Raw genomic sequence first — 14353 nt, 5'->3', positions numbered from 1 at the left:
TGCTTGTGTTGCGATCGAAACGTCGTGATCTATTATTTTTTTCTACCTACGTGACTTTACCTAAAGAACCAAAGAGTATTGTGATTTTGATAGTGATCGTTGTGGTGGAGGTGGTGATATTGATGGTGGTGTTAACGATAGCGGTGATTTTGGTGGTTGTAATTGTGGTATTGATGGTGGTAATGGTGGTTGACTATTACCCCTCTCGTGTCCTTACTTCCACAACCAGGTTTAAGAATCTGCTGGTGTCTGTGCTGGAGGTGGACGTCGGATATCTGTGCGGTCTGGAGCGGTGGACAATAGACTCCTGCAGCTCAACCAGGTGGACGCACTGGGCAGGGGGCAAGATGGTTGTGGCCTTAGAGACCCACTTACTCCCACAGAGAGCCATAGACTCACTCACAGAGTACACTCACACAGAGAGCCAAAGTCTCACTGACACAGAGCCATAGGCTCACTCACATGGAGACACATAGACTCACTCACACAGAGAACCATTGATTAACTCATTGGTTTTTTCGGTAAAGTCACGTATGTAGAAATACCATAAAATAATATTAAAATAAATCAATCACGACGTTTCGACCGCAACACAAGCGATCTTCATCAGGTGTAAAAACAAATAGCACATAGGGTGACATCAGCGCAACACATAGAGAGCGTTAAACTGCACGGAGGTAAATACAACAAGAAGATGAGAGACGAGAATTCAAAAAACCTAAGAAAAATTTACGTGATGCAAAACCAGTCGGCCAACGACACAGTTAGACACCTGCCTGGCAGACCACGAATTTCAGAAGAGTGCTAAATTTCGTGTTCATCCTCTGGGTTGAACATACCAGCATAGACAGAGTGAACAAATACGAGGTATAAGATAGCAGAAATACATATACAGGGACACAAGAGGTAAGAAGAGGAAAGACGGACAGAGAAGCAAGAAAAAAGGGGCCGGAGGGATGAACAGACAGAGGCTTAAAATAAGTAGTAGAGGTGGGGGGAGGGGCGGAAGAAAGCAAGGGGCACCCCACCCACCCCACCCACCCCACCCCACCCACCCATCCCCACCCATCCCCACCCATCCCCACCCATCCCCACCTCACCCACCCACCCCACCCCACCCACCCACCCCACCCCACCCCTCCCACCCCTCCCACCGATCCTCCCCCCAACCCTCCCCTCAACGCTCCTTTCACTCCTCCCGTCACCCCTCCACCCCTCTCCTTTCTGCTGCGTCAGGGCCAGAGGCTGAGAGCACGGGAGAAGAGGCTACACGGGGAACTGGGCCGCGTCAGGGGCGAGAGACGCGGGGCGACTCGACACTTCACAGCGTGGGTGAGTGTGGGGAGTTCGTGGTGCATGGGGGACGGTGGGTGGTGTGGTCCAGAATATAAACCACCTGTGTAGGATACACGGGGGATTTTTGATTGGTGCTTAAATGTGTGTGTGTGGAAAACGGTGTAGTGTGTGAGTGTGTGTGCGGTGGGGGGTAGGGAGGTAAATGTGTGTGTAACGCAAATTAGTATCTGGGGCGGTGTGTAAACATCACACATTGGGGAGACAAAGGCGGTCCGGCGTGGTTCTGACCACTTACCATTTCGTGTACTATGCCAGCCTTCATAGGAGCTCAATAACAGCACTTGCCCCACCAGTCTGTGGAGCTCCATGGGGGATGTTTGTGTTGGAGCTCGTGCTGTAGGTGTAGACGACGCACGACCGTGGATCCTCTGTAGGGAGCGCGCGTCTGCTGTGGGTCGCATGGAGCTGCACAAGCGGACACCGCCGCAGCGATTCCCATACCGAGTCACGAGATAGGCGCTGGGAAACACCACCATGGTGTGCTTGCCTTGTATGGTCAGTCGTGTGACTGATTATTATAATATATTAATTCACACCTGTGCACCGTGTCATGGCAGTTTCTCTGTTTTCCTTCATTGCATTTTTATTTCAGAAATATTTCACCTGCAAAATAGATTGAGTTTGAATATCTCATGCGAAAGGGTGCCCAGGGCATGTGGGGTCGTCTAATTGCACAGTGTTTAGCGCACATCACTACACACCCATGGACTAAATCCAGAGGCGAGTGACAAATGAATCAGTTCTGCCCCCCTCGCTTCACCAACCCGCACTAGTCAGCATGGTGAAATATGGTAAAAAATCAACACGACCGACAGGGCATAGGGTGCCCATTATCCAGAAGTGCTTTACTTTATGATCACATCCACATCTAATGTGGATTTGGTTATTTTTCTTTAGTTTTCTTTGTTGCATAAATACAAATTGACAAGATGTGTACTGCTTCATTCTGGTACATTTACTGTTTTTCAGTGCATTTCAGCACTGGGTGTGTTTGTTGGATTTATTGTTTGTCACGTGAGGTTAAACACTAACAAAATATTTTATGAACCAGGCAAAGTTCACTAAGCTATTAGATTTTTCATTGAACTGACAGATGCTGTAATCTGGTCCCTTGGGTACCCAGGCCTTCCTATAGTATAACTCCAGGAATCGGCAGATTTTTATTTTATTGTACCAAGTAAGGTCCACTGAGCTATATAGCTGTTTTTCAAAAGCAACCTGGCCACAAATCGTAGCTCAACGAAGTGGCTTATCACGTGGAAATTTGTAGCAGCCAAATACTGTAAACGCATATTTCTAAATGTGGAGGGAAAAAAACTCGAGGATCCAGAGAAAAACTCACGCCACCACGGGGAGAATATGCAAACTCCAAATATCCAGGCGTCGGGGTTGGAATCGAACCCACGACCTCCTGCATTCCAGGCGAAGGGGATAACTTGTTGCCACCACTGAGCCCCTTGTTAATCTGATGTGGTATACTGGTACAGCCCCTGGTGGCCTCGGTCACTTTACTGACCTTTGCACCATTGTGTAGTCGGTTCAATTGAGTCGCAGACATACTCTTTGGAGGCAACAAATTGATTTATACCAACACGAAGGGGTAACTTCCCTTTTACCAGATAACAACCTATGGTGGTGGACCACCAGGCTATCTGTGCTAACACTCTGGGATAGCTACAATGAGCAGGACTCCAGCTTGAGTCCTGCCCATGTGTTGGTGACTCTTCACGGACGTTGAATGTAGATCTTTCAGAAGACAACAGCAAAGCTGAACCCCGGTCCCTCTGGGGACCCGGTTTATATGCTCACCAGTCGTGGCCGGCTCTGCCCTTGGCCACGACTACCTTCTCGATTCCTATTGCAAGATCTCGCCCTGATACGTGACTACCCACTAGCCCCAACTTGGGGCCCCTGTGTAGACTTTACCCGTCATGTACCTTCCAGGGTCAACCAGAGTGCAATGGCCCACATTAACCTCATTCATGGTTGACACTTTCACACCCCTCCTATAGAGAACAGCACTGCACGCCACACGTGGTGCCACTCAGCGCCATGACTCAGCGCTCACCAAGCCCCACTAGGGCTGGTACTACACCCACATATATGGGGTGTCGGTGATGTAATTACATCGCACGCCATGCCTCTCAGGCCGGCACTACACAGTGGCATTCCCGATGTCACTACATTACCCCCCCCCCCCCCCATTCGTAGCATTCAGCCGTCCTGGCTGTCAACTCCCCCTTAAAACTAACCAAGTGAATAAGTTCTAGATTTGAAGCTTTCGTGACTGCAAGGATCCATACTCTTTGGTTCTATTCGGTAAAGTCACGTAGGCAAAAAATAAAACAACAAAAATCATGACGTTTCTTCCACAACACAAGTGGCCTTCATCAGGTGAAGGGGACCGTACTGTCATGAGGACAGCGTTGGAGTGAAGACAGTCCATCCCAGGTCGCGTCCTTTTAAGCTGTGTGGGAGGAAACAAAATGCTTTGACAAAGGAATTAGCATAAAATGACCGTAATGCACAAGAGGATCGGCACGGAGGGGGGGAGGGGGTGTGAATTGGAACGTAGAGGACCGGCACGGGGCGGGGGGGGAGTTTACAAATGTAGGTGTGAAGTGAAATAAGCTTCTATGAAAGTTTGGTATATCACTATTTGGATAAATACCATTGAAAATTAGTTTAATGTTTGGTATGATTTAGAACATCTTTCCAATGGTTGCTTAAGTGAATAAGGTGAAAAAAGCGAGTAAAAGTGACTAAACGCTATGTGTGCCTCAATAACAATAACAAATAGCATATAAATAACCAAGCCCACCTATACAATATATACACTAGCTGCAAATGTACAGAACAACACGAGAAAATATAAAACGCGAATGCACGGAATCCCCTCCATCACCAACAACTCCCATCCTCACCGTGTAACAATACCCATAAGCACAACAAAGGCTAGGTTCAGCCAATAACCGATATGGCCTACTGAATGTGACAAGCAACTGATGGTGTGGGAGTGTGTGTGCATGGGTGTCACAAAATCCGAAGAGTTTTTGAGCGAGTCCTCGTGGCTGGGCCTCCAGTGGAGGTGGGCTCACTCTCCCTGGAGGTCCCAGGGGGAATATGCAACTGTCCAGTCGAATCCGGCTCCTCACGAAGAGCAGTAGGCCGGGTCGACGGGTTCTCCTCTCTCGAATCAAGTGAAGACAGCGCAGGCGGCGGCTCGGGGGACATCAGGCGCGCGGCACCTGAGGGAGGAAGCACACGACTCCGCTGAGGACCAACCTCAACGTGCACACATGCCAGCTCGCCGGACACATCTGTCCCTCGGCGCCCACAGTGTGGAGATGGAAAAAACTCACAGGGAGCAATAAAGGGCTTAGGGCAAGAGGAGTGTACAAATCAACTCCGCCGCCCCAAGCGGATCTGGACACACTGCGGTCGAATGACCCGAATCACATCAACCAGCCCTCTCCAGGGTTTGAGCAATTTGGGCGATGTACCCACCGGTACCTGTGGACAGTGCAACCAAGCTCTGTCCCCAGGTGCCCATTCATGTTTTTGAAGTACGGAAGCCCCTCAGCCATTCATTGGCCAATCGGCACGAATCAGAATTTACCCTGGAAGTCTCCCGCACTTCTGAAAGCTTTTGAAGGGTACAGCACACGGAGTCAGAGATTTAAGATTTAGCCTTGTTGGGTGCGGCTTGTAACTGAACATGAATCAGGGGGTCGTGTTCTCGCTGACCTGATGACTCAACATGGAGGTCAGAGTTCTGTGCAGCCACCTCAACCATACCATCCATCTGCGGATTGTGCGGTGACATGCGTACTTTCTTGGTTCACAACTAACGCACACCTCTTGCAATAATTTTGAAGAAAATGTTTTGCCCTGATTGTTCAGAAGACGTTCGGGAGCACTCTTGTCCATTATGTAGTGGGTAATAAACTGGAGGAAGCTTACTCTGAGGCAACACATTTATTATAACATTAACAGGTTATTACACAATGGGGTAATGGCCCCTTTCACCCGATACTCTATGGAGGTAGTCCCTCCAGACTAGCTTGCCTCTCACTGGCTATCATGACATCTATACTGCTGGGGCTTGAGTCTTCGCTTGAGTCTTCACTGGTTATCAGCTGGAGCTTTCACTGGTACAAGCTCGAGCCGACCCTAGCCAGGGGTTCGGCTCTGCCCATTGGGCTCTACTCTTCAGGGCTCCAGGATGCTCTTCAGTCTTCGGCCGGACAACAACTGCTGGGACCGCTCAGGGACCTGACTTATATATAGGCTCCTGGCTCACTCCGCCCCTGGCCACGCCTTCCTTCTAGGACCGTCTCCGAGGGTCTGGAGAATGACATCATCTCCCCAGCCCCCTTCCCGGGATCTGGGGTCCCGACCGTTGGTCACGATGCTCCCCCAGGGATTGCCTTGGCCAACGGCCCGTCATCATTAATCCAGCAGGTTCAGCCTCCCCTCTGCTCCCTACTGACACAAGCTAGTACTGCCGGCTATGATTAGTGGCGATCATGTTCAACCATGCCACTACAATTACATAGCCATTGAGGAATGCCTCAGTGATCTTTGCCGCCAACTGTTTGGGAAGCGGCCAGGCCACAGGCCATCATGAGAAATACTCGACTCCCACCAGAAAATATTTATTCCCACGAGCGGCTTCTACCGCGTGTACTGCACACACCCCTTCAACAAATTAGCAGCATCCTCAGCCATGCCAGGCCAGAAGAAATCCGACTTACGTGTGGCCAATGCTAGTTTATGCACACCCAAGTGCAACAGATGCTCGTGCACCGCCCAAATGACCTTACCCCGCAGGGCGGTGGGCACAACAATGTTGGAACATCGCATCTCTCCGTCCCAATGCATGAGCAATCCACCTCTGAGAATGAAAGAGGCGACACCCCATCGATCCTCGCCCCCATCAGTCTCTCTGACTCCGCATCGCAATTTAAGCAGGGAAGCGTCCTCAACCTGGAGGCGCCCCCATTCTTCGTGGTCCAATCCAATGACAGCATCACGCGCCACTGGATCCCCAGCTCCCTCAGATGTTACAACCTCGGCCGATGCCGTAAGGGTAGGGGGCGAGTGTTCGTTGCGCGGCTTACAGCGACCGGAGCCCGAAAAACTTGCGCAACTCTCGTTCGTGGGTAATCGCGAGAGGGCGTCCGCGTTCGTGTGATGGGAGCCTTTGCGATAGGTAACCTGAAAAGAGTAGTCACGGAGGACCTCCAACCAGCGTGAAAGTTCGCCAGATGGCTGGTCAACCTGCAGCGCGTACTGCAGCGCCGCGTGGTCCGAGCGCACCTCAAAGTCTCTCCCATACAAATATGGAAGATACTGTTGCAAGAAAAACACGATAGCTAACAGTTATCAGCGTGTGACACAGTACCGCTGTTCAGCCGGAGACAGCACTCTGCTTCCTTATGCGATAACACTCTCGATGCCATTGACAACTAGAGACAGAACAGCTCCAATGCCAGTGTTACTAGCATCTGTATCAAGGACAAACGGCAAGGAAAAGTCGGGGTAGTGGAGGGGAGGGGCGTTCACCAAGCCATCTTGGAGTGCAACAAATGCGGCCTCCTCATGGGTGGTGCCGATGTCACAAGTCGAGGAGACTGAAGTGCTGTGACAAAAGGGCCATTGCCTGAATCGTCTCTTACTATAAACATTTCATTTCAAAGCGGTGTTATCGAAGAAGTTTTTTTGGAAGATAAATAACATCGCGATGGGGGGAGGGGGAGATAGCGGGATTGAGGGGGAGCGATTAGGGGGGTTATAGAGGTGGGTGTTGAGTAAAATAGTATCAGTGTCTTGTGCTTGAGCCTAGGGGCTATGCCAAGGGGCTAGGACATTGAGAACACGGATTCGAATGAACGTCTCATCTTGCCACATGCTTTTTTTACTATCTCCATCAGTAACAAAATCAATCTACAAAGCAACGCTGCTTCTAAAATGGGTATAGTACTCTGAAGCATGTAAAAATGGTAATGTACTGTCAATCGTACTTTAACAGGAGCATTGTCTCTTTAAAGGTCACGGTTTTTGTTGTTGACATGAACTCTATTGGCTTCCACCTCCCTGTTCACAGAGATCGTCAATAGAGGCTGAAGTCAGTTACTCGCGCACAGTCAGTCGAGGGAGTGATAGCCCTCACTGTGCCCTTCAGCCCGTGGCGTTGCCTATGGGACTCATTGTCCCGTAACATCCCGAGTTCACAATGTCGATTAAAGCGACACCTTTGTTTAATAACGATCCATGAAATTAGTGGGACTTTATATAGTGTGACAGTCTTGTCTTTGGTAATACTGTACTCATGTTTGTTTCTGTTGCCTGGTTTTTAATTGGTAAAGCTGTGATCGTGTTTGATCCCTCCACTGGTATCCGATTAATTTCTGCATCAAGCACAATATCCCCTTTGCTGTCTTCAAGTTCCACCATGGACACGCTCCTGCTTGCCTCTCCCATCATCTTATTCCCCTCCCAATGTTCTCCTATATCGTCCCTACCATCTCGCTTTACTCCCCTTCACTCATTCTCCGCCCAGCAACCAAGGCTTCCTGTTGGAACTTCTAATCAACCTTTACTCATTCGGAGGTCACTCATTCCCTTTTCTTTTGATGCAATTATTTGGGCCTGTCACTTACCATCCACAGATTTCTCCTGTGATCATCACTTTATGTTCTCTCTTTAGAAATGTAGGCTGAATGTACACCTCCTTGTTCCCAATGATGATTGTATCTCACTGATGTGCACATCACCTTGACAGAGGCTCTTTTTAAAGGCACTCTAATTGATTATTTCTCATTTCACAGCCTCCATTACACTACTCAGCAGATTATACCCCACTTTGTTCGTCAAGACTTGCTTGAGGCAAATATAAGTATGGTCCAACAACTTCTATGACTGACACGGCACGAGTAAGACTGCCTGCAGTCCAACCAAAAAGGCTGCATCATTGAAAGCTGGTTTCAAGCCTGCCCTCCACGTGTGTTAAAAGATCTTACTCACCCATGTGATGATAGTTGAGCCTCTGGGTGTCAGCATTTCTGCTCTGATATTGCAAGTGTTGGATACTAGTGATTTCTTTCATTTTTCTTAGGGTACCTCTCACTTTATACTCAAATGGCTCAATGCAGAAGGTGTAGGGTCTTTGGTTGCTGTGGCTTGCATGAGCTCTTCAAAGGGATATGACGAAGAGCGATTCTGCATTTGGGAGCATAATTACTTCTAGCATGCTAGTTTCCGCCTTCAACTGCTGAGGAGCTTGCCACTGGCATTTGTAATTGCGCAGGAAATATTAAAGTAGGCTCCCCTGAGCTGACTGAAGTTTGCAAAGTCATCCTTTATTTGACTGAGAGTTATTATTCAACTGCTGCAGCTTTTCCATCAGGCCCCCTCTGTTCATGCCAGATCTGAGTTTTGCATTGCCTTCTTAGGCCCTTGTAGCAGTTTTTACATTCGTTTTTCAATTAAACACCACGTTTAATCACTAATCCATTCATTTCCAATATTGCAACAGGTTGTTGGGCTGGTCTTGGCGGCGTTGTTTACATAATCTTGAAATTGTCCCAAACTGTTGGTTCCTCATTAGACAGGAGCGTGCATTACCACTGCCCACCTCCACATTACAACCATCCCCACCATAAGAATTATATCCAGTATGAGCTGGAGAAGCTTTTGTTGAACTTCGAGAGTACTACTAAGAAATGGGGTTTACGTTCATCCCCACATAAAACAAAGCACCTGCCTGGGTATTCTGTCATCGTATTCTCCCATCCCTCCACTCCCCATGAGCAGTGGGGCAGTTTTGGACAGAGCAGAACAATTTTCCATACCTGGAAAGGGTGCATGTGACTAGCTCCAGTTTGGCAGCAGAGGTCATGCTCCGAATCGGTTGAACATAATTATCTCAGCTGCGTAACACACTGTGAATGCTACATTGCCTGTCGCTCCATGTAAAGCTCTGGGTCTTCTCAGCCAGATATCCCCTCCCTTCTCTACATTTGAGAAATTTGGATCCCTTTTAAAGGAACATCCACACTGGTTTTGCATATTCAAGTTGTCTACGATCCACCGTGGGCTTAACAAACTAGATTATGTGAGCAGCTTAGATCCTTGAATGATCTGGACAAATGCCCATCAGTGAGATACTAAGGCAGGTGAGGCAGCATTGGCTGGGTCATGTAGCCCAAATGCCCAGTCACTGTGTACCCAAACAGCTTCTGTTTGTCCAGATATAAGGGGCTTATCGCTATAGGCAAGAGTTTGACTGCAGTGTAACAGAAGGATGGTGGAGCTGTTTGGGCTTGCCAACAGCTCGACCAGTGGTTTCAAGATCAGCGTCTCTGGAGGAGTTTTGTGAAGGATGTCCGCCTCCAGCAATAACGGAGGGCGGAGGAGTGATGCTCACAACAACGAGCGGAGTGCAGAATGAGTAAAATGCAGCAAGGTGGAACAGTAGGGAGCACAGGTGGTAGATCTGCCAGTCATCCCTGTCACTCAACCCATGACACCTTTATCTATCCTGTAACCTACTGCCCATGAGCCTTCGACAGTCCACATGACCTCAATGTGCACTTAGCCTGGCACAAACACTTTTTTGACGTCACCAATTTTGAGTGGCGAATGGCTTTTATTGTTATTGTGTTTATGTATCCACCCCTTCATGTGTCGTACTGGCCTTCTTAGGTGCTCGCTAGCAGAACTAATCCCAATAATGTAAAAAACGATATGGGAGATTTTTCTCATTTGTATCTTGTATGTTTGTGTACATCGCCTATGTGTGTTTGTGGCGAGCCATGCTGCACAACAAACTCAGCCACAGTTATCAATAGCACGTGATATCTACACTGGTTTTGGGTCCTCTAGGTTGTGTCTGCATTAAATGAGTGCCTGGTACAATGGGTAATCAGTATAACCTATGAGACAAACGTGGCCAGGTGTGGTGCTGGCCATTTCTACCCCACTTTGCATGCAGGTCTTCAAAGGGGCTCACTAACAGCACTTGACCCACCAGTCTGTGGAGCTACATGGGGGATGTTTGTGTTGAAGCTCGTTCTGTCGGCGTAGAAGACGCTCGACAGTTTATCCTCTGTAGGGAGCACGCGTCTGCTGTGTGTAGCGTGGAGCTGCACGATAGTGAAACCAATAGAGTTGTTGCGCCTTGGGCGTAAACATCAATGTATGTCCATTTGCCAGGTGTTATTTTTTTCATTTCCTGTGGAGATGTGCGCTGTATGAGAGAAAAAGCGACTAAGCCCACGCCCTCACCCCCTTCTCCCTATTGCATTATCTCCTCGTACTATTTGACTACTCATAAAATCATACGTATATAGTGACACCCCAGGGATAAATTAATATTGCTTGTTATAGCACCTTCTTGTAGAAAGAACGCTGGTTAAGTCAGACCGGCCTGTATATGTACAGTATAGATATTTAGTTTGCAGCAATGCAATACACACAGCTCAATACACAAAGAGTTAAATGTATAAATATCTCATACTAAAGAATGGATTACTTGGGTTTACAAACATGATGTACAAAACTCGTTATAGTCTCATGCTCTGCATGCTGTTGTAAATGCACGTGGTGCATACTCACTGACCAGATGCTTCGTTATTATTGATACTAATAAAAAATGTTAAATTAAGAATTTTCTTCATCAATTTCTCACGTTAAACAAATATAGGGAGGCGTTCATCCAGCGGTAGAGAGACAATGGCTGCTGATGATGATGTAACGTGCCGCTAATTTTGAAGAATTCCTAAGAGACAGTGCAAGTGGAGATTCAAAGGCATAGGAAGGTGGTTGCACAGACACCTGGACCACTGCTGTCCTGTATAAGTGATTTATTTAACATAATGAACATTACAGTAACATTGACGTTGCCTCATGTGTGTACTTTAAGTTTTGGCTTCCCCACACAAACACACTACCTCCACAAAAGGTCATGTTTACTCATTTCTGTGAAGCGTATTCAAGTTTAATTTATTAGGTATAGCCCTGTGAGCCATGCGGCTCTTAAGTCGGGTGCAAATGCAACAAACAAAATATGAATCTACATTGCAGAAAACTATTGAACCACAACCAGACCAAAATAAAGCTACAAAAACAATGTAACAGCAGTAATCATAGGAACTGTGATTTTAAAATTAACAAACGATAAACATAACATGTACGACAAAACCTGCAGCCATAGCTGGCAGCACGACACTCCCAGTGTATGATGTGTGAGTGAGTCAGCAGCAGCGTGAGTGAGTGTATGATGTGCGAGTCAACGTATGATGTGCGAGTCAGCGTATGATGATCGAGTCAGTATTAGGTTGAGTGAGTACATGATGTGTGAGCCAGCGCATGATGAGTGAGTCAGTGTATGATGTGTGAGCGAGTCAGCGGCAGAGTGAGTGTATGATGTGCGAGTGAGCCAGCACACGATGAGTGAACCTGTGTATGATGAGTGAATGGGTCAGTGGTTGTTCGAGTGTATGATGTGTGAGTGAGTAAGCGCATGATGAGCGAGTCAGTGCATGATGTGTGAGCGAGTCAGTGCATGATGTGTGAGTGAGTCAGTGCATGATGTGTGAGTGAGTCAGTGCATGGTGTGAATGAGTCAGTGTATGATGTATGAGAAAGTCAGTGTCGGCTCCCTCTGCCCGCGCTGTCGCCCCCCCCTCCCCCTGGCTCCGTCGCCCCCCCCCCGGCTCCCCCGCCCCGTCGGCCTCCTGGCTCCATCGGCTCCCTCCGTCGGCTCCCCCGGCCCCCTCACAAATGGCCCCGCCAGCCGCTGCTGGGAGCGCGGTATGTGACGTCATACCACTGCTAGACAACCTCAGAGCACCCTCTACCCATACATTGAGAGCATGGGAGTGCCCACTACATAGGGACTACCCAAGATCAAACCTGGCTCCCACCCTCTAATCGTCACTCAACTAGAGGTGACGCTATCCCGATCATTGCACATTACAACGCAATTTGCCGTCTGCGTGGCATCACGATGGTCGAGGCAGTGAGCACGTGGTGTCACGCAGCTGCTTAATCTGCTAAACCTGTGTGGTGTTTTGAATTAGGTTTACATTTTACTTTTCTTTATCGTAGTGTTGTGTTCATGTGAATGTTCAAATGCTTGCACTGAAGAGTGTTTTGAGATGCCTAAAGTGTTTCGATGCAATTGTATGTATTTCTATATATTCCAATGACAATTTTTAAGCTTTCATTACAATTTAAATAACTCAATGTATTCACAATCAAATACCTAAAGTCACAATTGTACCTAACCGAGACCTCTCAGATTTTAGTAGCAACATTTTATTTTTATAATTATTATTCTTTCCCGTACCTGTCTAAAATTACACGACTATGCTTACAGGTGACACATGGTTTGTTTTCATTTTCTTCAGGTGACTCGATGCATTTGTCGTGATGGCATCAAAAGTTTCTGCATGTGAGAGCATTAAAACCAACAAAGTGAATCTGCAGAAATACCTCCAGGCGAAGTCTTCAGAAGTGCTTGACTATTCCTATCAAACAGGGATAGTCCTGGACAGTGTATATGCGTCCCTCAAAAGCGAGAATAACCCCATGGCACGAACACGGGACCTGGTTGACCTGGTGCTCAACAATGGAGAAGAAGTGTGCATGAGATTCCTTAAAGATGTGCTGGTGCCACTGAGATCCGAGATCCCTCTCTTGGGTCAGTGGATATCACAGCATGAGCAGCAGCTCAACGTGATGGGTGTCGATCTGAGCACAACTGCGGGTAAAGCCATCCCTGGAGCAGCTTCTCGTGAGTGATGCTAAACTTCACGTAACCATTCGCATGTCTCTGGCAAGTTTAAGCGAAGGAATTGCTTTGAACTGATATGAACTGTCATTTGATATTCGCAAACTGCACCACTCTTGCATAACAACATCCCTCTCAGGAGGAGGACATTCATATTCCATTCCATAGCAGGGTATGTACAAGGGATCAGAAATTTGGAGGAAAGGATGGATGGATAATGGAAATGTGTGTCAGTATCAAAACATTGCATCCACACTGTACCCCAACATTCCTGAATTTCTGTCCTATCCTACACCTCCCTTTCCTTGCAAATGACTTAAACATGGTGATTTTCTCTCACCTCTTCAGACAGGCATTTTATTTGAGCTGGAAGAATATAATGAGCTATGAAGCTCTCTTTCAAGTGTCAAGCCCAATATGTTTGGCCATGGCAGCAAACCCATCAGCTGCCTTGGTCTCCATGACTTGGTACAATCTGGATTCCATCAAGGCCATTTCGTTGAAACTGTTTCCCTATTTTGGGTGAATGACCACCTCTCTTAAATTATGGAAGCTGCTTCTAGTTCTTGACTTTTGGGCTGCTTTGGATACCACACACCACTCCATCCTATTGAATCGGCATGGCTACGCAGGCATCTCTCACACTTCCCCATTGCTTCTGCTTCCCCTCTAAAAGTGAGCCCTATTTTTGCAAGCAAGGACTGCCTTCTGTTCAGAAGTCCCAATTATATGGTGTTTCACGTGGCTCGGTCCTTGGCTATCTGCTCTTCTCAGTATAATGTCTCCTCCTTTGTGGACATTTTTTACTCCTAATTTTTTTATATTGACTAGCTATGACTGCTATTCTCTTTGGTTCTATTCAGTAAAGTCACGTAGGTAAAAAATAAAACAACAAAAATCACGACGTTTCGGCCACAACACAAGTGGCCTTCATCAGGTGAAGGGACCAGGCTGTCTCGAGGACAGCGCTGGAGTGAAACACAGCCACGCTCAGACCGCGACCTTTAAGCTGTGTGCGAGGAAACAAGGTGCCTTGACAAAGGAATTAGCATAAAAATTTGCATTTGATTGGCCGACTTAGCATGATGAACGGCATAGAGGTGGTGTACATGCGGGTGCACATGCCGGTTGGCGCGGAGGGGGAGTTTACCTATTGATGGTGTGAAAAGGGAATTTTTAAGAGCTCATTGCATTTCG

At 47.6% G+C, this 14353-nt stretch overlaps 1 protein-coding gene across 4 annotated transcripts in view; it reads left to right on the top strand.

The window, feature by feature from the left end:
- The first annotated feature begins 306 nt into the window (after positions 1-306).
- Positions 307-14353, top strand: part of LOC142923040 (NACHT, LRR and PYD domains-containing protein 3-like) — a 33798-nt gene continuing 19751 nt past the window's right edge. For 3 of the 4 annotated variants that reach the window (XM_076063968.1, XM_076063967.1, XM_076063969.1), the window contains exon 1: positions 12774-13159. In XM_076063968.1, the coding sequence (XP_075920083.1) occupies positions 12796-13159 (364 nt within the window). In that variant the 5' untranslated portion in view covers positions 12774-12795. Of the gene's footprint in view, positions 323-1236; positions 1333-12773; positions 13160-14353 lie in introns of those variants that run through there. The other variant, XR_012940488.1, reaches the window with a different exon arrangement.

The sequence above is a fragment of the Petromyzon marinus genome, unplaced genomic scaffold (assembly GCF_048934315.1).
Source record: "Petromyzon marinus isolate PM22_M1 ecotype Great Lakes invasive population unplaced genomic scaffold, UKy_Petmar_22M1.pri1.0 PM_Scaffold_25, whole genome shotgun sequence".
Taxonomy (NCBI): domain Eukaryota; kingdom Metazoa; phylum Chordata; class Hyperoartia; order Petromyzontiformes; family Petromyzontidae; genus Petromyzon; species Petromyzon marinus.
The sequence above is the reverse complement of the archived record's forward strand: the minus strand, read 5'-3'. Positions and strand labels throughout refer to the sequence as shown.